This window comes from Cynocephalus volans, chromosome 1, assembly GCF_027409185.1.
Source record: "Cynocephalus volans isolate mCynVol1 chromosome 1, mCynVol1.pri, whole genome shotgun sequence".
NCBI lineage: Eukaryota > Metazoa > Chordata > Mammalia > Dermoptera > Cynocephalidae > Cynocephalus > Cynocephalus volans.
The window spans coordinates 22937385-22961509 of record NC_084460.1 but is presented as its reverse complement, the minus strand read 5'-3'; the positions used below and the strand labels follow the sequence as shown (position 1 = coordinate 22961509).

General features: G+C 43.5%; 1 protein-coding gene across 1 annotated transcript in view; it reads left to right on the top strand.

Moving 5' to 3' along the window:
• Positions 1–24125, top strand: part of CDS2 (CDP-diacylglycerol synthase 2) — a 59275-nt gene that overhangs the window by 25142 nt on the left and 10008 nt on the right. Inside the window, exons 2-6 of the mRNA XM_063095028.1 lie at positions 16200–16336; positions 18074–18170; positions 18910–19007; positions 20876–21015; positions 22530–22588. Of these exons, the coding sequence (XP_062951098.1) occupies positions 16200–16336; positions 18074–18170; positions 18910–19007; positions 20876–21015; positions 22530–22588 (531 nt within the window). The remainder of the gene's footprint in view (positions 1–16199; positions 16337–18073; positions 18171–18909; positions 19008–20875; positions 21016–22529; positions 22589–24125) is intronic.

Genomic DNA, 24125 nt, shown 5'->3' with positions numbered 1-24125 from the left:
GACTGGCTGACTGGATTAAAAAGGAGGACCCAACTATATACTGCCTTCAAGAGATCCACCTCACCCAAAAAGACTCACATAGACTAAGAGTGAAAGGATGGAAAAAGATTTACCATGCAAACAGAAGTGAAAAATGAACTGGAGTAGGTATTCTTATATCTGATAAAATAGACTTTAAAATAAAACCATAAAAAGAGATATTGAGGGCCACTACATAATGATAAAAGGATTGATCCATCAAGAAGACATAACAATCATAAATATATACATACCTAAAGTCAGAGCAGCCAGATTTATAAAACAAACTCTATTAGACCTAAAGAAAAAAATAGACACTAATACCATAATAGCAGGCGATCTGAACACCCCACTGTCAATATTGGACAGATCATCTAGGCAAAGAATCAGCCGAGAAACACAAGATCTAAACAATACTCTAGACCAATTGGACATGGCAGATATTTACAGAACATTCCATCCAACAACCTCAGAATATTCATTCTTCTCATCAGCACATGGATCATTCTTCAGGATAGATCACATATTAGGTCACAAATCAAGTCTCAACAAATTCAAAAAAATTGGAATTATCCCATGTATTTTCTCAGACCACAATGGATTAAAACTAGAAATCAATAACAAACAAAATTCTGGAAACTATACAAACACATGGAAATTAAACAGCATTCTACTTAATGACATATGGGTCCAAGAAGAAATCAAGCAGGAAATCAAAAAATTAATTGAAACTAATGAAAATAATGATACATCATACCAAAACCTGTGGGATACTGCAAAAGCAGTATTGAGGGGGAAATTTATTGCATTAAATGCTCACCTCAGAAGAATGGAAAGATGACAAGTGAACAACCTAACACTTCCTTCACCTTACAGAACTAGAAAAACAGGAACAATCCAAACCTAAAGTTAGCAGACGGAAAGAAATCATTAAGATCAGTGCAGAGCTGAATGAAATTGAAACCAAAAAAGCAATACAAAAGATCAATGAATCAAAAAGTTGGTTTTTTGAAAAGATAAATAAAATTGACAAACCATTAGCATGGCTAACAAAGAAAAGAAGAGAGAAGACTCAAACAACAAAAATTAGAAATGAAAAAGGTGATATTACAACTGATTCATCTGAAATACAAGGAATCATTCGAGACTACTATAAACAACTATATGCCAACAAGTCTGAAAATCTGGAGGAAATGGATAAATTTCTGGACACACACAAGCTCCCAAAACTGAGCCATGAAGACGTAGAAAATCTGAACAGACCAATAACAATAAAGGAGATTGAAGCTGTTATCAGAAAGCTCCCAACAAAGAAAAGCCCAGGACCAGATGGATTCACAGCAGAATTTTACCAAACATTGAAAGAGGAATTGACACCGATTCTTTACAAACTATTCCAAAGATTGAAACAGAGGCAAATCTCCCAAACTCATTCTATGAAGCAAACATCATCCTGATACCAAAACCAGGTAAAAATATAACCAAAAAAGAAAACTACAGGCCGATATCCTTGATGAATATACATGCAAAAATCCTCACTAAAATACTAGCAAACAGAATACAGCAACACATACATAAAATTATTCACCGCGATCAAGTGGGATTCATCCCAGGGATGATAAAATTCAACACTCATTCATGACAAAGACCCTCTATAAGTTAGGTATAGACGGAAAGTATCTCAACATAATTAAAGCCATATATGATAAACCCACTGCCAATATCATCCTGAATGGGGAAAAGCTGAAAGCTTTTCCTTTAAGAATAGGAACTAGACAAGGATGCCCACTCTCACCACTCCTATTCAACATAGTGTTGGAAGTACTAGCTAGAGCAATGAGAGAAGAGAACGAAATAAAGGGCATCCAGATTGGAAAAGATGAAGTCAAACTATCCCTGTTTGCAGATGACATGACCCTATATATCAAACAGCCTAAAGCCTCTGCAAAAAAACTCTTGGAGTTTATAAATGATTTCAGCAAAGTAGCAGGGTACAAAATCAATGCACAAACATCAGTAGCATTTCTATTCTCCAATAGTGAACATGCAGAAAGAAGAATCGAGAAAGCTTGCCCATTTACAATAGCCACCAAAAAAATAAAATACTTAGGAATTGAGTTAACCAAGGATGTGAGAAATCTTTATCATGAGAACTACAAACCACTGCTGAGAGAAATTAGAGGATACAAGAAGATGGAACGATATCCCATGCTCTTGGATTGGAAGAATCAACATAGTGAAAATATCCATACTACCCAGAGCGATATACAAATTCAATACAATCCCCATCAAAATTCCAATGACATTTTTCTCAGAAATGGAAAAAACTACCCAGACATTTATATAAAATAACAAAAGACCACGCATAGCCAAAGCAATGCTGAGCAAAAAAAATAAAGCTGGAGGCATAACACTACCTGACTTTAAACTATACTTCAAAGCTACAATAACCAAAACAGCATGATACTGGCATGAAAACAGACACACTGATTAATGGAATAGAATAGAGAATCCAGAAATCAACCCACACACCTACAGCCATCTGATCTTTCCCAAAGTCACCAAGCCTATACACTGGGGAAGAGCCTGCCTCTTCAGCAAATGGTGCTGGGAGAACTGGATACGATATGCAGGAGAAGGAAACTAGACCCATACCTCTCACCATATACTAAAATCAACTCAAAATGGATTAAAGAATTAAATATACACCCTGAAACAATAAAACTTCTTAAAGAAAACATAGGAGAAACACTTCAGGAAGTATGACTGGGCACAGACTTCATGAATACAACCCCAAGAGCACAGGCAACCAAAGGCAAAATAAGTAAATGGAATTATATCAAACTAAAAAGCTTCTGCACAGCAAAAGAAACAATTTACGGAATTAAAAGACAACCAACAGAGTGGGATAAAATATTTGCAAAATATACATCTGACAAAGGATTAATATCCAGAATATACAAGGAACTGAAACAACTTTAAAAGGAAAAAACAAACATCCCAATTAAAAAATGGGCAAAAGAGCTAAATAGGCATTTCTGAAAGGAAGATATACGAATGGCCAACTGAAGTACGAAAAAATGCTCAACAACACTCAGCATTCGGGAAATACAAATCAAAACCACACTGAGATACCGTCTCACCTCGGTTAGGATGGCTAATATCCAAAAGACTGAACTATAAATGGTGCCGAGGTTGCGGAGAAAAAGGGACTCTCATATATTGTTGGTGGGACTGCAAAATGGTGCAGCCTCTGTGGAAAATGATATGGAGGTCTCTCAAACAATTGCAGAAAGATCTACCATATGACCCAGCTATCCCACTGCTGGGAATATACCCAGAGGAATGGAAATCATCAAGTCGAAGGTATACCTGTTCCCCAATGTTCTTCGCAGCACTCTTTACAATAGCTAAGAGTTGGAACCAGCCTAAATGTCCATCATCAGATGAGTGGATACGGAAAATGTGCTATATCTACACAGTGGAATACTGCTCTGCTATAAAAAAGAATGAAATACTGCCATTTGCAACAACATGGATGGACCTAGCGAGAATTATATTAAGTGAAAGAAGTCAGGCACAGAAAGAGAAATATTACATGTTCTCACTTATTTGTGGGAGCTAAAAATAAATAAATACACAAAAAACCGGGGGGCAGGGGGCGGGGAAGAAGATATAACAATTACAATTCCTTGAAGTTGAAACGACAAGCAAACAGAAAGGACATTGTTGGGAGGGAGGTTTTGGTAATTGGCCACAATAATCAACCGCATTGTGTATTGACAAAATCAAATAAAATTTGGAAGAAAAAAAAAATCTTGGTCATAGGGCTGGCCGGTTAGCTTGATGGTTAGAGTGGGATCTTGTAACACCAAGGTCAAGGGTTTGGTTCCCCGCACCGGCCAGATGTCAAAAGAAAAAATAAAAATCTTGGTTATAGTTGTAAGAGTTGTTGATGGTATTATTTTGGGAAATAAAGCCAAACCTTATTGAGGGCACACTTGGGCTAAAAGGTGGTGGCCATATTACAGTAACAACTGGTCATTAAAAAAATATACAAATAAAAGGAAAAGAACTCATTAGCTCATTTAATTTAAAAGACTAAGGGAATTCTAGCAATCAGGCCTGGTTTAATCCAAGGGCTCAAATGTCACAAAGCTTTGGTCCCTGTCTCTTGGCTCTCCTTCATGTTGGCTTCATTTTTAGGCTTTAAATGGTAGCAAGGCATCTCCCAGGGGATGAAAGTTCCATGGAAAAGGTCATGCCTTGCTCCAAAAGAAGTATAGGAAATTGCTGTGATTGGGTCTTGTGTTCACCTCTGTCCTGGTCATTGTGGGCAAGGGTGCTCGGCGCTCTGACTAATCAGGTCTAAATGATGTGCCTATACCTGGAGTAGAAAAACCTGAGATTTTTCTAGGCAACCAACCAAAATAGGAGGTTTGAATCCAAGTATTCAAGCCATCTCTCTTCTACATATGGCAGTTGAATGGTCTCAGAATTTGTACCATTTTTCCCCCTGAACATCAGAAAATATTCCTCATTTCCTGGATATAGGTTGTCCACTAAACATGACAATGTCTCTTACATAACAAGCTTCTCTAACAAGTTCACATTTCTTCTTAATCTCTTAACCTCAGGCTCCTTTTCACATTCTTTAATATGTAAGTCATGAAGTTTTTGAAGTACGAATCTTATACCCCTCTCCCCTCCCCAGAGGTTGAGTGGTGGAGCTAAAAGCCCCAACCCTCTAATCCTGCCTTGGTCTTCCTGGTGACCAGCCCCCATCCCGAAGCTACCTAGAGACTGCCAGCCATCAGTCAGCTCATTAGCATACATTTATTACTTTGGAAAGTCTAAGGATTTTAGGAGTTATATGCCAGGAAACAGGGAGGAAGACCAAGTAGATATTTCACAATATCAGAGTCTTATTCTAATAAAGAAAAAATTGGGAAAAAAATTACTCCTCCTCCAGTAAGGCTGAAGACTCATTTTCCCTTAAATTCTAAATAGAAATGCCTGACTAGGAAATTGATAATAGGATTACCTATCAGAACCCAGAAGGGGCTTCTAATTTTTGGTGTCTTTGTTCTAACTCTGGAGGACAATAGGAAAACAAGCAATATCATCAGAACAGAACCAACCAGAAACCCACCTCTGGTAGTCTCTTTCCTGAATTAAATGATGTGTTGTGGGCTGGCCTATGGCTTACTTGGGAGAGCATGGTGCTGACAACACCAAGGCCAAGGGTTTGGATCCCTATATAGGGATGGCTGGTTAGCTCACAAGGGTTAAGATCCCCTTACCGGTCATCTTTTTAAAAAAAAATAAAATAAAAATGATGTGTTGTGATGGTGGTTGGTACTTCCTGAAGCTGTTTCAGAGTAGATAGTTGAATGCTTGTTCTTTTAGTAAAATAGGTGCCTCTACTCCAGAGGGAGGCTTTAATGGGTGAAGTGAGAGAAAGTGTTGGGAGTAGGAGAACAACAAGAGAGCCTAGGATCAATCCCCAAGGAACCCTCAAGTTCAGGGACAGGCTAAGGAAAAGGAAGCTGCTAAAGAGAAGGCCAGCAAAGGACGGCCTGGCCAGAGAGGCAGGTGGGGAACCAGGAAAATGTTCTTGGAGCCCAAAAGAAGAGTGTTTTTTGATAGTAGCATCAAAAGCTGCTGAGAGACTGAGCAAGATGAGGACTGAGATTTCCCAGCGGGTTTAGTGATAAGGTCTCTGTTGACCAGGGAGAGCTGCTTCAGTGGAATGGGTGGGGATGTGGATGGGTTGCTGTGGTTTGATGCACACAGTCAGGCAGGGGACATGGGGTATTGACAGCTCTCCCCAAAGGTTTACCTATGAAGTGGGGGAGAAAGGGCATTGGTTGGTTGGGCTGTCAAAAGTTGTTTACCGCCACAAGTTATTTATGGTTGTAAGTAAGGCCTGTGGTGAAGGAGAGGTACGGAGACAGGAGAACGGTAATCAATGGAGTGAGTCTCTGAGGAGGTGGGAGGAAAGGGGATGATGGGCATATGGCCTCCAGTGTGGCTGTTCTGGGAATGACTGTCCTTTCACGGGAGTGCTGTTTGGGCCCATGGCTGTCAGTGGTTTGTCCTCTGCAAAGGCCTCTGTGGTTCTTTGTAAGTAGTATTGTGTGGAGATGAAAAGGTTCACAGCAAGAGTTAGGTTTTAAAAAGCTGAATCTGCCACATGCAAGTCTTTTTGTGTCCTTTCTCTAGTGCAGTTACCTGTGAGGTACCTGAAGTGAGGCAAATGAGCTGAACACACATTTTCCATTCATCCCGTTAAGGATATGAAGCTTTGGGAGGACAGGATATGGCCAAGTGGGGATGATTCTGAACTCTTTCAGAGTAGGATTCTTCTTTATGTTTGATCCTTTGTTCAGCAATTGAACTTGTCAAATGGGGTTAGCATTAGAAAGGTCTAGAAATATTTGTTACTCCTAGCACTCCTTTGTCTCTCTTCTCTCTCACACACACACATATTTTTTCCAACTTGACTTTGTCAAACTAATGTATGTTTTTTTTTTTTTTTTCAGTAGGAATGCAGACAGAAGTTTACTTGGCTTTTTTGTTGAGGGACACGTAAGTCCCTGACACTTACTGAGGATCCTTACTAAGGATAAAACTGTCTCTAGTAATTTCTCTCCCAGGGACCTGTACGCATATGTGGGAGAGTCGATTGACCTAGCAGCTGGCCACAGGGCTTAAGAAGATGGCAGGCACGGTATTTAGCAGAAACGTTAGGCTCAGACTAATGACTCCTCCAGCAGAAGGTTTGTAATTTGCATATAAAGCAGTGCAAAAATTAGTTTGTATAAATTATGGAGTCAGTAAATGAAGCTTATGAATTTGAATGCAGTGCCAGTGGAAGGGACAGAATTGTTGGAAACATAACCAGCCAGTGCATTGAACGTTACCTTTAAATGAAATTTCCTTGAAGATGAAAGAAAAAAGGAAGAAAAACCTAGTGGATGGTACCACTTATTTTCTTTCCCTAGTTTTTAGCTCCTCTTAGGCAAACATAAATAGAATATTAATATATTTCTTTAGCATGGTACCAAACTGAGTTGGCATCTGGTAAAGAAATGGGGTATGGCAAAGGGTGAGTCCCACCTGCCTGAAGTTTGACTGGCCCAATGCCAAGGTCTCCTGTCCAGACCTGGACACAGCCACATCAAAGGACAAAATTATAAAATTTGGTTAAACATCTCAATTTGCTTTTTTGTACCTCTAGAATCAGGCAACATGTCATTCCATAGAATACAATAAGTGTTCCAGAAGCCCAGCAGAGGAGGTTGATTTGATAGAAAAGGCTGAAGAAAGAAGAAACAAAGAATAAAAAGCAAATTGGTTATTTCACAGTTACTTTCCTTGTAAGGTGGGGACAGGAAGACAGAACAATAGAAAAATAATTGATTATTTAACATCAGGTTACTTCAGGCTATCCTTTTTGTGTAAGGATTAAAGCATAGAGAACTTAATTATCATACCTATTGAAACTGTCCACCTATTAAATACCTATAATTTATAATACTTGTTAAACTGGCCTGTTCTGGAAATTGACTGTTATCTTTCTTTCCTGATTTCTGGGAAGGTCAGAAAACTACTTAGTTTTATTTTGGTGACTAGAAATTTAGCTGGGGTGATTTCATTTTGGTTTTTAGTTTGGACTGTTGGGGCCTAGTACAAGAGCTTATTCCCAAACAATGGCCTGCTATAATTTTACTTAACAAGAGTAATAGTGAAAATGAGTTCTACAAATGCTGTTTTGGAATAAGCTGGATCCCTCCCCAGGAAAAGCCAGACCTTGGCCACAAGGAACACCTCCCCTCTTTGCTCCCTCTGGCCCTCCCTTGCTGCCTTCTCTTGCTAGTGTTGAAGGAGAGTGAGTGCAGAGAACACACAGGAAGCAAAGTGTTTTTCAGCACAACAAGCAACTTGGAAGACAGACTTCTGTGGACAAATGTGTGGAGATTTCTCCCCGTCAACAAGCACGCAACCAGTTCTGTAGCGGACACCAGCTGAACGTCCTCTAACTCAATTCCAACACTGTTGTAGGGGTCAAGGGAAAACTTCATCTTTAACTTTCTGAAAGTTTTCTCCGAAAAAATCAGCTAATAAACAGAGATTAACATGGAGAAAAGGCATAACAAATTTTATTATATTATAGTTTTATGTGACATGGGAGCCTTCAGAATGAAGACCCAAAGATATGGGGGAAACTTCATTTTTATGCTTAGGTTCTATGAGGCAGGCACAGTGTATAGCAATGTGACCGGGCAAGAAAAGTATAATCTGATGCTAATAGACTGGCAAACCCAGCAAGGAATATTTGTTCAGATTCTTCTTGGCCTCTGTGTAACATTCATTCCTCCAGGGTATGGGGCAGGACACTTTCTGGAATGGGGGTCTTATGATTAGATGTGGTAGATGAGAGAATTTTATTATGGCCTGCCTTGGGGAGAAAGGAGCAGGTGAAAGGGGGGCAGGAGAGAGTCAGAGAGGAAGAGATTCTGTTTTCTGAGGCCTGCATCGGAGGCCTAAAGCGCCTCAACATTGTAACAAAAGACTGTCTTACACCTTTATCTCTCAGAAGCTGTTTTGAAGCATCTTCAGGAACCAAGGACAAAAGGCCAAATACTTTAGCAAAAGATATGCTTACTGCTTTAGTTGCTTAGGAAGTAAGACAGAGAGGCAGGAAGAAGATTATAGTATATCTATGACTGGCCTTGGGAAGAGGGATTCTAGTTTTTATGGCTTGCTTCAGGGAAGAATGAGGCTGAGAAACTGGAGGGCAGGAGACTGTCACAGGAAAACTGATTTTGAGGCTGCTTCTGAGGCCTTCACTTTTGGGTGTTGCTTTCTAAGCCTCAACACTGTCTACCTGGAGATAGTGTCAGATCCTACAGGTTGAGGGCTCAGTCTCCAAGACTGAGCCCTCCCCCCACTTTTGATTCCAGTTGCAAGCTCCAGGTTGTTTTACCTGTGTTTCTGATGGACTGGCAATAAATTGGGGTTCCCACAACCCTTTCTTCCCTCTTTAGGCTTGGTTAATTTACTTGAGCAGCTCACAGACCTCAGGGAAATACTTTGGTTTATTATAAAGGATACTACAAAGGACACAGATGAAGAGATGTGTAGGGCAAGGTATGGGGGAGGGGGGTGGAGCTTCCATGCCCTCCACCCCCGGCATGCCAACCTCCTGGAACGTCCACATTTTCAGCTATCTGGTAGCTCCCCAGATCCTGTGTTCTTGTATTTTTATGGATGCTTCATTACACAGGCATGATGGAGGAATGGACCACTGTGTAGAAGTGTAGAAATGTAATTGGACAAAAGGGGTATTATCTAGTGGTAATAGACTGGGTGGGGAAACCCAGCAAGGAAGTCCTGTCTGTTCAGATTCTTCTTGGCCTCTCCGTGCTGGATTCTTTCCTCCAAGGTGTGGGCTGAGACCCCTTCTGAAATGGGACTTTTATGACTTACAATCATACAAGGTAGGTCAGAGAGTTTTTTCATGGCCAGCTCCAAGTCAGAAAGGCAGGGGAAGATTAGACCAAGCCGGGAACCATGGATGAAAACCAAAATATACATATCATAATATCACAGAAAGCTTTTGTGCTCTTCTGAGCCCCAGGTTGGTTCTGGGGATGGGGAGGCTTCTGGGCAGTTTTGGGAGGGGAGAGGGATGCTGGAAGTCTGGTGGGGGAAGCTTTTTGAGCATGAGCTTCTCCAAAAGTCCTGACGGCTCTTACTGAGCCCTTTGTGCCCAGGACACTGCAAATGTCCATCGCCCTAAGTGCTTCTGTCTTTCCTTAGAGGGTCTAAGTGATCCAAAAGGAAGAGGACCTCAGAGGAAGTCCTCTTTTTTTAAAGCAACACTCTCATTTCCTGTTTATTCCAGCACCATGACCCCCTTGGGAAATGGCTAAGGAACTGATGGGTGGTGTTTGAGACAGAATCTGAGAGACACGGTCTGCCCTCCTTAGCCTTTGTTCTGGGCTCTTGGGATTGAAAAGAAAGGAAGGAGGGTGCCTGGAAGCTGGGCTGAGAGGAGTCTGAAGTGGAGAGGCAGCCTCTCCCTGCTGCCCTATGCTGGTCCCAGAGCTGGACCCTCCCACACCCCTCCCAACAGGGAGGGAGGCAGTAGTGGGCACTAGTCTGGTCCTGCTGCCAGGGTCATAGAGGAGACTGGGGCATGTGTTGGGCATGTGAGCTGGAAATGGAGTGGGTGCTATCACACTCTTAGTGCGTGGACTTTAGTCCATGATAGGTCAAATAGAATTAATTAGCTCATTAGTTCAACAAATCTTTGGTTACCTGCTGTGTTCCAGGCCCTGCTTAATGCAGTGGTGAACAAGAAGCCCCTGACACAACACGGTGTTGAAACATATGTGATATTTTGACCATGCACTCCAGTTTACCCATGCTCGCTAAGGTATGTATGTTACTGGACTCAGGTCTGGCTGCCCGCCCCATTGAAAAGGAAAGAAAAAAACTCAGAAGTCAAAGGGTTTGTGTTAGAAAAGCAGATGTATTCAGCTGAAGGGGATGGTAGGTTATCCCATCTCGAAGATTTACTTATACTGAATGATTCTGAAAGGAAGGCTTGAGGGAATGGACTGTGGGAGGTGAAAAGCAGGAGAAGCAGGAGATATGAGTTACAAGGGGTACGTTTCTATGGGTCAGGTACAAGGTCTTGCCAAAGCCTCATCTGGTTTCTGTTCTCATCTTTGCTGTTATCTCAGGACTCTGCAAGATTTTGATTTGTGCCAGTGTACTTGGCCCAAGGTCAGCTTCAGTCGTTCAGCCTTGATCATTTCTCAAAACCCTACAAGTCTCAAAGAAAGAACTGTTAGCTTTGCAAAGTACTAACTAGCTTCTCTGCCTTGTTTTCCTACTTAGCGAGCAAGATAAGAAAGTTGGGATGGGAAGCAAGAGTGGAGAGAAAAATGTTCTTTTTAAAATCCTCCCCTCATCTGCAGCCCAGGCAGCTTTAAGTCCCAACATGACTTCAGTCTTGCACACTCCAGCATGTACATATACTGATGTGTCTGTTACAAAGCACACACAGTAAAGCAAAGAAGAATGAGACAAGGAGAAATAAGTTCTAACATTTCCTCCACACCTCAGCAGTTTGTATTACGTGCATCCCGCCTCAGAGAGCACTGGCACATACTTCTGTTACTTTAACAGCAGCCTTATGTTTCAGACACAACCTTACACATTAGCTCTGGGAAGCTGATATTTTTTGAGTTGGGACTGCCTATGTGAAAAGAGGAAGCAAGGCAGGCAAATGATCAGCTCAAATGATTTATCAGCATTGGCCCAGCAAGGCCTGATTACCATCATTCTTCCCCCCACCCCACCCTCGGGAAGGGAGCCCAGGTCGCCTGGGGTGGGCTCTTAATGTTCTCATGCTCCTGTCCTGTGGTCAGGATTCCTGCGAGGTGGTGGGGTAGGAGGGGGTGCAGCAGGCCATGTTATTCAGTCCCTTGACAGTTTTCATAGATTTTACAGTAGGAGCCAAGGGAAGACTTTCTCCTTACCCTTGAAGGTTCATTAATAAAAATCACAAATTTTGATCAATATGACAAAAAGGCATAGCAAGTTTTATTATTTAATGTGCTGGGAGGGGGCCGTGCATGGGGGAATCACAAGAGACTAATTTCCCAATTTCTAATGGGGTACAAAGCTTATACACCAGTGTTCATGAGAGAGAGAGAGTGAAGCCCCAGAACCATGGCCTGAGATCAGGTTTCTCTGGGAAAGGTGGCATCCCCCATGAAAGAAGAAAGGCAGAAGTTAAATACTGTGATGAAATTACTTCAGGTGATCTTGCAGCTACCCTCAGATAGAATGGATAGTAGCTCAGATAGAGTCCTTGCCGTGTGCATATACAGATGTAAAATTTTCTCACAAAAGTGTCGCCTTCTAGATACTCCCATTTCTCCAGACTAGTCTCCCTGAATCAGCCATTTTGAAATATATCAAAGAAGTATATTTTGGGCTGAAATATTTTGCTTTCCCACACGATCGTCACAGCAACCATCTGAGATAGGGAGTCCTTTCCCCACTGTGAAGACTAGAGAATGGGCTTGTGCTGAGTGTAATGAGCATCAGAGCCAGCCCAGGGCCCTGCTTTCCTGGACTGGCTGTTGCTTGCTCCTGCAGACACTTTTTTGTGACATCTCTCTGTTTTGCCATCCCCCAGAGGAGCAAACTGATGAACGTGCTCAGTTTCTTCTGGACAGGAACTTGGGTTCCAGGTCCCCTCTTCCTTCCAGGCCCACTGTGGAAGCTGCTGCCAGCACTCATGCCTTGACCCAGGAGTCACTAACCATTTCCCAAGCAGAAGGCCTTTGTCTGTGGTCTGGGGAGGAGCCAGAAAACCTCAGGTCTCCAGGTTTTCCTAGGTTTCTGTTCCCTTGGCCCATTCTCTTGAGATATCCACACCTGGGGGCTGGGGATCAGGAGCCGGGGGCTGGCTGACTTGCCCCCTCTGTCTCTGTCTTCATGGTGGTGTGAGGCTGCTGCACAGAAAAGGAACCAGAACACCTAATTGAGAATTTAAAAGGGGGTTTTTATTGGCCGACCAGTGACTGTTCCTCCAAGAAAGCCTTGGAAGGAAGTAGCCCTGAGTTTAAGTTTAAGGCGTCTTTTAAAGGCACATAGTCACACAGGCAAAAAATCATATAGTCACACACTTACAGTTATCATATAGTTACATACATACATACACACACACATACCCTCCTGGCATGAGGAGGGGGTTTGGGGAGGCCTAGCGCAAGCTGATAACAGAAACTAAAAGAAGCCAGTTAATCACGTAGGGACGGCAAAAATTTTAACAGGGTGGTTTCCTCAGGTTGTCTAGATACATCCGGATACAGCTCTTGGTGTTATCATTCAGGGACAGCATAGGCGGGAAATAGCAAAGGCAGGCAGAACTTAGAATTTTTCTAAGTATAGGACAATTTTTAACCTTTAATTTTTACCACAGGTGTTGGGGGGCTTTCAAACAAGAACACTTTTCACACAGTAAAAATGGCATAAGCTAAATCAATCTACCTCGTCACAATGGGCTGTGGCCTTTCCCCTCTCAGGGATTTACCCTTTCCACCTGTTCGGCCCTGTAGGTGCTGGTCTCCTGCTCAGAGCATGCCTTCAGCTACAGGCTCTAGGATGTGTATTCAGTGGGCCTAAGGTGAGGCCCAGGGAACCTGAAGTTACCAGCTTAATGGCAGGAAACACCTAGAATGTTAATCTCTTTCAGGCTTTTTCCTTTAGGGTGTTTACGTCGTTTCTTAGTTGTTCATCCCAGTCACCGGGAAGTCTTGGCAATAACAACAATCACAATGTCATTGTGATATCTCCTTTTACTACTTTCTGCCTCCCAATACCTCTTTTCACTTCACCCCTTCTTACAAGGAGGGAGAGGAGTCAGGTTTGGCAGTATTGCAGGATGCTGTGCTGGGCTAGTGGTTTACAAAAGGGACCTGGAAGGTCCAGGGAGACTCTTAGCACAGGGCGGGAACTGTGTGCCCCCTCTCCCTGCAGGACCCTGCCTGGGCTTCATTCCTGCCCCTCCCCACCTAGGGAAGCAGCAGCCTTTGTGAGTCTCCTTGACAACAGGATGGATAAGTTAAAAATAACCATGTGCCTGTTGAAGTGTGTACCCTCTCACTTGCTGTGTGCCAGCTCGGTCCCTGTGACTTCTAGATGCTCCTGGAGCGCATCAGTGGGAGGCCTGGGTGGGGCCCAGGTGCTTGCATTTTGAAGCCCTGAGGTTTAGAGGTCAGAGCTACCTAATCATAGAATCCTTACCTTATGTTATGGGTGGTGGCTGTTGGGATGTGCATTTCAGTATTAAAAAAGAATGGAAAGCAGTTCTGAATGCTTCGGTCTTCATTCAGTCTAACCGGAGAGGGATAATTCTTGTTGCCGCTTTTCAGAACCTCTCAGGGCAGTGGAGTAGGACACAGCTCTGGGTGAGAGTTTGGTTATATTTCTTCAGGGAATACCCACAAGTAAGGTGGACCCTTACTGGCCCCCTTTTATAAGGTGGGAACAGAGTATGAAGTACAGAGGCACTTGGGTGACTTGTTCAGAGCCACCTGGCTTGGCTGTGGCAGAGTAAGGAGCAGCACCCCATCATCAGAAGCTGTGGCTCTTTCCCTTGGACCCTAATGACAAGCTCATGCCTAGAGGTCTTTTGCCAAAACCAGCTGTCTCTTGTATCAGCAATCCATACTAGTTGAGGCCCTCAATTCTGTGATCTTATCACAGTTGTAAATTAATTTAGAAATAGCTGTCTCCATGAGTGCAGGGGATGTATATCTCTTCACTACACCTGGAGTTAATTCCTCTCCTCCTCCTCCTTTCCATCCATTAGTAAGTATTTTGCTGTGTGCCAGGCATGGGAATTTAATGACAGCAAGATGTCATGATCCTGTCTTTAGGGAGCTATGGTCAGACAATTACAAAAACCTCCCACTAAGTTCCCATTATGGCTATGCTTGAGAGGGAGAAGGTCCAGTGCCAGGAGAGCAAATGACTGGAATGTCTAAACTTGCCTGGGGCAGGGGTGGTTGAGGGTGTTAGAGAAGGCTGGGAGAACATTAGTAACACAAAGTCCTTAAATCTGGAACGCATGAAAAACTCCAGGTCAATAAAAAGCAAGGCAGAAAACCCAGTAGGAAAACTGGCCAGTGACTTGACAAGATATTTCGCAAAAGAAGGTGTCCAGATGGCCAATAAACATGTGAAAATAGTGTTCAGTTTCATGTGTTTGTTAGTTGTCCAGGAAATTCAAATTGTTAGTTCAGCTTTAAAAGGTATGTGACTGTTTCTGTGTTTGCACACATATAGGACAAAATCTTTGAAGATGTGGTGAAACATCCTCTTGCCATTTCTAGTTTACTTTGTTCCGGATATCTTACTGAAGAATAAAATGGATTCCAAGATGCTTAAATAAAAGGAAATTTAATGGGATGAACACATTGAAGTCAGAAGATGTGGGTTAATATGAGATGTTGGGCCAGACATTTAACTTCCCAAAGCCCATTTCTTATTTGTAAATAGGGCTTTTTCTGAATTCCTCCTTTCCTCCCAGTACTGCTTGGAAGCTCACAGGTTCAGGAAATGCTCTTTAAACCGTGAGGGGCTCTACCAATTCTGAGTTGTATTGTTACACAGTCTAAAAGTAATATGATTTCTCTTCTGCCTCTTCTCACAGCAACTATTCTAAATTCCTCTAAAAAATAAAAGATTTGAGTAGTAGCCTGTTCTTTGGTACTTTGGGTAAAGAGCTTGTTGCTGGTGTGGTTCTGGTCCCCTCTCCCAGGCTGGGAGGAGGGGTTCCTGTAGGTGTTTCCTTTGTGGCTGTGACCTGGATGGCAGCTCTGTGTGAGTGACATTGCAGGGTCTGCTGACGCCTGGGGCCTAGTGGTGGGGAATAGATGGAGGCGCACCGTTCCTGGCTCAAGCACTGACTCCAGTAAGCTGTGCAGCATGCTCTTGTGAAGTCTGGAAGTAATACTCTGGACTTTGGGGTGTGTTGTCATTAACTGGTCCATGGAGGCAATCGTCTACACACCTAGCTTCTCCCTGAGAGAGCCTGGTCAGTGCCATCGACTGCCCTGGTGGCTCTGAGTCCACAATGTGCTGTGGCAGGGCAGGGGCAGTGCCCTGTGCCATTCAGGTGTTGGTGGAGAGGGGTTTGCAGAGGCGGATGGGTCTTCCTGGGTGCCTACAGCCCAACCCTTATATAAATGTAGGATAAGCCTGGTATACCTGCACAAAGGCAGACTTCGGGATAAACCCCAGTAAAAGCAGGCACGACCTCCTTTTTGTGTTCTTTGGATACTGAGGAGCTGTTTCTCCCTCTTCTGGACTGAGCCTCTGACCCCTCTTCTTCCAGGCAAGGGGGATCAAGCAGATTGTATGCAGTACAGATGCACACCTCTGTTTCAGCTGAGCATGGCCACTTTGGAACCTATCAGAACAATGTCTGGATTGCTGATAGTCCCATCTGTTCTGTCACCTGACTGTGCCAGGTCCTCAGGTCCTGTTTGGGGTCTTTTCCCACAGATCTCCCATGACAGGATACACTTCTCAATAGTCTACTCAGCATTTTTGCCTTTTTCCTCTTCTGTGTTTCTGCTGTCTAGGAGTCGGAGTCAGAAGCAAGGGTAGATGGAGAGACTGCGTCGGACAGCGAGAGCCGAGTGGAACCTGCTCCCCCGCCAGCCGCTTCAGACGATACCCCAGAGGTTCTCAATAGGGCCTTTTCCAAATTGTCTTCAAGGTAACCTGGCTTAATGATGCAGGTGCTTGCTGGGGGCCTTGCACCAGTCCAAATGCCATGGAAGACCCAGAGCCCTCAGAGAGCCTGGTCTTCTGGGCTGAGCCTATTTCCATTAGGGAGTGTGGGGCAGGCCCTCCTGCCTCTGCCCAAGGCTCCACTGAGTATAATCTAGTGCTTCGCAGTGACTGTGAGTACAGTGGGTATTGGGCTAGGGCTCACATCCTTCAAACCCGTTGTACAGACTGGGTCACCAGACCTCTCACATGCTGGGCTGGGTCACTAGACCACTCACATACAGGTCCATGAGCTAGGTAATTGGGAGAGATCCCAGGAACTGTTGGCAGACAACAGGAGCTCAGTCCTCAGCTTCCTCAAGCAGCAACAGCCTCCAGCAGCAGTAGTGGCCTCCCCGTAACCCCCCTGGGCATTCCGGGGGTGGGGAACACTGTGGATCAGAGCCGTCAGTCCTTTATACTTAAGTCTGATAACCCAGGATGCCTGGGCACTCATATGCAATTACATTAGACAATAACCAAGGAACACCTGGGCACATATGCATATTTATATCAAATGCTTGGCAAGATTTTGAACCCCTCGAGGGATCCTGATCATTTATTTTCACTTTCCCTACAGTGGGTCTTTCCCTACAGGAGGGAGGGCAACCCAGCCTGAAAGGACCTGGCCCTGGAAGGGTGCTCTAGGCTGGGCTGGGTGGTTGCAGTCCAAAGAGGAGAAATAATGTGGACAAAAGAAAATAGGGGTGGGCGAGGTGTCTGACAGTGTGAGATGGGAGATCATGCTTGTGTTTGTGACTAATGGGCAGGCTGCTTTTCACTGAGAAGCGCATGTTTCTAGTTCAAAGTTTACTTTTCCTCCTTCCACATACATTCATTGTGAACAATCCCTTAAATTTTCCAGGAAGAACTGGGAAACATCTCAACTTAGGTGAATCTAGGGTTAACATTTTTGGATCTTGAGAACCTAGCCCTTTTAACACCAGCTATAAAGCATTATCTCAGAGTGTTCCTGTGTGTGCCTTCCAGCTGTCCCTATGAGAGGCTGTAGTGTGCAGTGGTTAAAGATGTGGATTCTGGAGCCAGACGTCTGGATTCAAATCACAGCTTCACCATTGCCAGCTGTGAAACCTGTGCCTCCATTTCCTCATCTGTAAAAGCTAGTTGTGTTGAGGGCTGAATAAATAATATTCGTATATATAACTTCCTTATAAATGCCTTGCATATAATTGTGGTAACTGATATTATCATTGCTTAGTATTATCATCATCATCACTGTAATGATGTGAGGGCAGTGCAAGGTAGGATCCTGCTGCAGGAAAGATGTTCAGTTTTTTCTTCAGATAGAGGTGGCCATAGAAAACCATCCAAGTAGTTGCAGAAGCAGAGGGCACTACATTTCCCTTGGGTTAGTTCTTTTTCTTTTCTTTTCTTTCTCCCCCCGCCTTCCTTCCTTCCTCCCATCCTCCCGCCTAATACTTTCCTTAAGACGTAAGCTGGGTGTATTTTTCTGTAGGCTTGGAACACCTGCTGAGTTTGGTTGTGGGTAAGGCATTGGTGCCAGCACGTGGCTAGTGCCTCTGTCAGGGTGATGGAGGTGCTCTGGAAAGAACTGAATTTAGGGCCTTCAGATTCCAGGAAGAGCCATACCCCTTGGGTTTGTGCTTTGGTTTCTTCTGGACTCTTAACTGGTGTTTTCTCCTTCCCCTACTCTCTAACCTAGATGGAAGAACTGGTGGGTGAGAGGCATCCTGACCTTGGCCATGATCGCATTTTTCTTCATCATCATTTACATGGGACCAATGGTTTTAATGATGATTGTAAGTGCCATTTGCATACTATTTTAGTTTTGCCTTCAGTTTTTCCTGCAGGACTGGTAGTCTTAAGTGCCAGATGTTGGGTTGTTATGGGAACTGATGGGGATCCGGGGTCCTTAGAACACTTCTGCCTTAGGACATCTGTGACTTCTTTCCAACTGGAGGGAAGGTCGATGGCATATAGCAGTTATTTGTGGTTAAAGATGTCTCTTCACTTTTAAAACTCCAGCTGTTTGATTCAACTGTGATTCTGGCAATGTCTTTGTATGACTCCTGATTTTATTTCTTGTTGTCCTGGGGCTTCACTCATGGGCTTAGAGCTTTCATTAAATCCCCATCTGAGAGCTGCTCTCTGTTCTCCCATTGTCATGGACAGGGTCAGACTACTCACAGCTGAATGCTGAGCAAAGCAGTTGGAGCTTTTCAAGTATTTGTATTCAAAGTCAAAAGAGGAAAGGATTGGTTGAGTCCTGGGAGGTTCTAGAATAAAAGTTAATTGAAACCTCAGAGTGTGTATTTTATTGTGAGAAATTGGATCTACTCCCTGTGACATAAAGGGCTGCACTGCCATGTGGGATGATGTGAGAGAGAAAGGAGGAGGAGAGCAGAATCATTGCAGGAGCGACATTTTTCTTAAATATAAATGATTTTTCTTGAAGGCCTGTGACCTGTTGGTTTCTTTTACCAAAGGTCATAAGAATTGGGGCATCAGCAAGTGTTCTAATTCTTTTGTGTCCTGCAGGTGTTGTGTGTTCAGATTAAATGTTTCCACGAAATAATCACTATTGGCTACAATGTCTACCATTCCTATGACCTGCCCTGGTTCAGGACCCTCAGCTGGTAAGCTCTCTGGCCCCACAGGGGCCCTTCATGGAATTTGTTTTGTGGCAGGTATTTACGGCGATGTGGATGGGAGGCAGAGTGATCGTCACAGGCTCCCATAGCACATTTGAGACCTATGTGTTTCATAGGCCTTTTAGTTACTAGAAGTCTGGAATCTTCCTCAGAAGAAATCATATCAGCTACATCTGTGACTGAGTTTGCCTTGATGTTTGGATTCCTTAGGCTCTGCACAATGGCCCCCCTTTTTCTAGATCAATATATTGTTCATGCTGTGGTATCCAGCATCCCACTAGAGTCTTCTGGGAGTTATCAGATTCTGGTGCTGGTGTTGCTGTCTCTGGAACCTGGTTTCCTTGTCTCTAAGATAAAGCTGTGACTTAGTGATTTCCAAACTGTGGTGTTGGAGCCCTGGTTCTTTAGAGATGCTTTGGATGCCAGAGTAAGCAAGAGTGAGACTGAATGCACAGGATCTGCGCTCCTCCGGAGAAACTCTGCTTTCTCCCCATCCCAGGAAAGGCCTCAGCTCCTTTAAAGAAAAGACAAAATAAAAGCCTGTAGTGCAGGTAATTTCCGAGACCCCTTCCTGATCTGAAAATCTTTGCATTATTGGCCATAATGTTCTCAGGTAGTGACATTTGAGCAGAGCACTGCACAGTCCTGAGAAGACTTGGGGGCAAATACAAATCGTACTTACCCACTGTGCTGGGACCCAGGGATTGTTCCATGACTTAGAGTAGTGGGCTGGTGAGCAGTGTTTTGTTCCTCAGCAACTTGGTCATGGCCAAGGGAGCTGACGTATTCAGACATAGGCTGGACACACTTTTCCCAACAAACTTCCCCATCACTCAACAGTACAGGCTGCTTCCCAGCCTCTGGATGGACTTGTGATTGCCACCTGGGTGGCTCTTCTATAGCAGGAAAGCAGTGTTTTGAATTTTGTTAACATACTCAGGAGGTCTGACTCCTGGTTGTGGTCACATTCCAAAGGAAGTTTTTTTCATGTAATAGAAAATAATAATAATATGAGAGTTTTTGAACTTCACAATTAAAAAAACAAAAACCGTGAAAGAGAAGATCACTCTTCTTGCTGAGGTTTTAGAGTGGTGGCTGCATGGTCCCATACTCAGAAGCACCATGAAAGCTGCAAAGGGACATGAGCCATCGCTTCTCCCCTCACGCAACTCCGGTTGAGGAGAGAGGATATAAACAAGGGAAGACTTAATGCTAGTGTGTCATTAGCACAAACTTTGTGTGTCAGAGCCAGGGTTCAGAAAGGAATATGGAGCATAATTAATTGCTTAGTGAAATGAGCAATACAACTTGCTATAGAATTAAATGTGGAAGAGGCAGATATCATGTTAGGTCATGCAAGGTTTAATGAAGAAAATGGTATCTCAGCAACAAGTGAAAAAATGGATCAGCAAAGAAGATGCTTCAGGCAGGGAAAGGGCAGGAGCAAAGCAGATGGTGGCAAAGCCGTAGAGAACCATTTTGATAGGAGTGGAGGCTGCCTGTGGGGAAGAGTGGGAACAAGACTGGGGAGGCAGGCTGAGGTGCATTGGAGAGTCTTCTTAATGGTTCAGTGTTCTTCAGCTAGGTATGGAATGCTATGAAAGGGGCAAAAATTGAGCCCCAAATTTGTGATAAATGGAGAGTGGATGAAAGCTGCCCCAAGTTTCTAGATAAATTCTCACCTGCAATGTCATCAGAGAACAGGGATCGTGGTCTGCTCATCCCATTGCTACCTGGCTGGGGTCTTGAGGGTGGGGCTTGTTGTTCCCTGACTTCTTGGGGCTGCCTGACTGCCCACTGTGAAGGAGAGGTGGCACGTGCTCCCCGTGGCACTGACCTGTCTCTATTTACAGGTATTTTCTACTGTGTGTGAACTATTTCTTCTATGGCGAGACAGTGACAGATTACTTCTTCACTCTGGTCCAGAGGGAAGAGCCTTTGAGGATTCTCAGTAAATACCACCGGTTCATTTCCTTTACTCTCTATCTGATAGGTACGTGTTAAGTGCTTCACCAGTTCTTGTGTCTGTATTGTTTTTGTATGTCTGTAGAGTAGGAGTTGGGGAATTTCTTGGTTAAAGTTCTGTGACATTAATTCTGACCTTGCAGAGCTCATGGCTCTGTCCTATCTTGAGCTGTAGCAGCTCCTTACTAAGAGAAAAGGAGACTGAGGGGGTTGTGGGGGACTGCAGGCTGTGCCACCTGCCTGGTGGACAGCAGAGTCTGGTCCTGTCCTGACTCTCTTGTCAGCAACGATTCTGCAGTGTGACCAAAACAGAAATCATCCAGGAACTGACTATCTATAGAGGAGTCAGCTTAGTGCGTACTGCCTTGAAAGACATTGCAATGTGGTGGAAATTTTTACTGCATTTGAGTTTAAAAAGACTGCAACCTTAGAAGGGCTAGAAACTTAAACTTTCTGGGACTCAGCTCTTTTGAAATCTAGAACTAAAACTGCAGGGTTGTTGTGAGGGTTAAATCAGATACATTAAAACTTGACAAACAGTAAAGTAGTTAATGTAAACTCAGTTAAGACTCTATGTTAATTCTAATAATGGTAGTAGTTTCCATACTTGCCTTCAAAGCCAGTTTGAGGCACATGAGAAATTTGTTCTGACCTATTTTTGATCAGCTTGATGGAAGTATTTGGCTTTGTGAGTAACACCTGGCTATTATAAAATCCACTGCCAAGGGGTTTGCTGCCATTGAGGATATTTAGAGAGCATGCCTCTGTCCCTGAAAGCAGCCCCCGACAAGGGGAGGTCAGGGGTCTGGAACAGCTGGGAAGTACTGCTTTTGAGGGGCCCAGTGCACCTGTGGGTAAAGGTTCCTTTCCTTCCTGGAGAACGGAAGCTGCAGACATTTTTTGCCACTATCTAGGTTGTTGTAAGAGACATGCAAGGGTGCTCTTGACCCCTTATCAAATGGGTCCCTTCTCTCCGAGCCCTATTCTCTAGTAAAAGAGTTGACAAACTTTTTCTTAAAGGTCTAGGTAGTAAATATTTTAGGTTTTGGGGATTACGGGCTCTCTGTTGCAACTACTTAGTTCTCCCGTTGTACCATGAAAGCAGTTATAGACAATATGTAAACAAATGGGTGTAACTGTGTTCCAGTAAAACTTTATTTATAAAAATAGGCAGCTGGCCTGACCATTGTTTGCTGGGCCCTGCTCTAGGAACAAAACATTTCTATCTGGTGAACAGTGTCCTAAATTGAGTGTGGTCTGCAAGGTGGTAAAATATTGCCTTATTTGTCTTTAAAGGCAATGCCAAAGAAAAAGAAAAAAAAATATTGCCTTTTATTGTCATGAATAAGTCATTTTTTCCTTCTGACTGCTTATCTGGATAACTAGTTTTTCTCCCCTGGGCTTTGAATTTATGCCCTGGTTAACTGCTGCAAAGAAATTAGCCAAAGGTCCACTTAACACAGCTAAAGGAATTGACTAGGACAAAGATAAATGTAGAATGTGATTCATTTTACCCTTTCTCCACCTCCCTTCTCCAACTAGGATTCTGCATGTTTGTACTGAGTCTGGTCAAGAAGCATTACCGACTGCAGTTCTACATGGTAAGAGAAATAGGTGTGTGTGTGTCAGGATTCTTGGTTTAAATGAAGTTCTGCAGAAACTCAAAAGGCCTTTAATGCTTTCTGTGATAAATCAACACTCTAGAATGTGGTGTGTTCTGTATGTACCTAGAACCTAGAGAATGAAGGAAGAGTGCCAATTTAGGTTTGGGTTTGGAAAAAACAAATTCAGTTTTTCCCACAATACTCTCACTATGTGCTTCTGACATCAGATGTGTAGGGATTTCTCCCCACCAGCAAACAAGCAATCAGTTCTGCAGCAGACACTAGCTGGTTGTCTTCTAATCAGTTCTGATGCTGCCTACCTGGAGATAGCATCAGATCCCACAGGTTGAGGACTCAGTCCCCAAGACTGCCCCCACTTCACTTCAGACACCAGTTGCAAGTCTGGGCCTCCAGAAATTCTGACTGACTGACTTCAAGTCGGGGTTCCCATGCCACCCTCTTTAGCTTTAATTATTTATTATTATTTTTATTTGAAACATAATTGTACATATCTGTGGGGTACAGAGTTGCATATCAATACATATGTGTAATATGTGATGCTCAAATCAGCATAATTAGTATATTCAGTATTACACAGTGTTATCATTTTTCATGGCCCTTTATCGATTCCTCCCTTACTCCCCCCTCCCCCTTTCCCACCTCTGGTAACCTCAGTTCTTTTCTCTCCTTTTGAAAGTTCAATGTACTATTGTGATTGTTGTATCTTTCTCTTTAGCTTTAATTTGCTAGAGCAGCTCACAAAACTCAGGGAAGCACTTGCCTTTACTGGTTTATTATAAAGAATATTTTAAAGGATACAAATAGCCAGATGAAGAGCTACATAGGGTGAGGTCTGGAAGGGCCCACGCACAGGAACTTTTGTTCCTGTGGAGTTGGGGTGCACCACCCTTGTGGCACATGGATGAGTTCCTGTTCACCTTCCTGCAAGCCTCCATGAATGAGTTCAGCTGTCCAGGAACTCTCTGTACCCTATCCTCTTGGGCCTTTCATGGAGGCTTCATTGGGTAGGTGTGATTGTAGCATGGGCAACCATGTAGAAATGTGATTGGACAAAAAGGGTATGATCCAATACTAGTAAACTGAGTGGAGAATCCCAGCAAGGCCTGTCTGTTCAGATTCTTCTTGACCTGTCTATGCAGCATTCTTCCTCCTGGGCATGGGGCAAGACCCCTCCTGAAATGGGGGTCTTATGACCTACAGTCAGACAAGGCAGGTAGAGGCAGAAAGACAGGGGAAGATTAGAGTATATTTTTAGTTTCTATGGCCTGCCTTGGGGAGAAAAAGGAGCAGGTCAGAGAGAAAGATTCTGAGGCCTGCATGGGAAGACTAAAGCACCCCAAATTATAACAAAAGAGTGTTTTTCAACTTTATCTCTCAGAACCTGTTTTGAAGCATCTTCAGGAACCAAGGACAAAAGGCTAAATACTTTAGCAAAAGATATGCTTATTGCTGTAGTCACTTAGGAAATAACAAGGACTATGGGAGTTACGAGTCAGGAACTGTGGATGAAAAC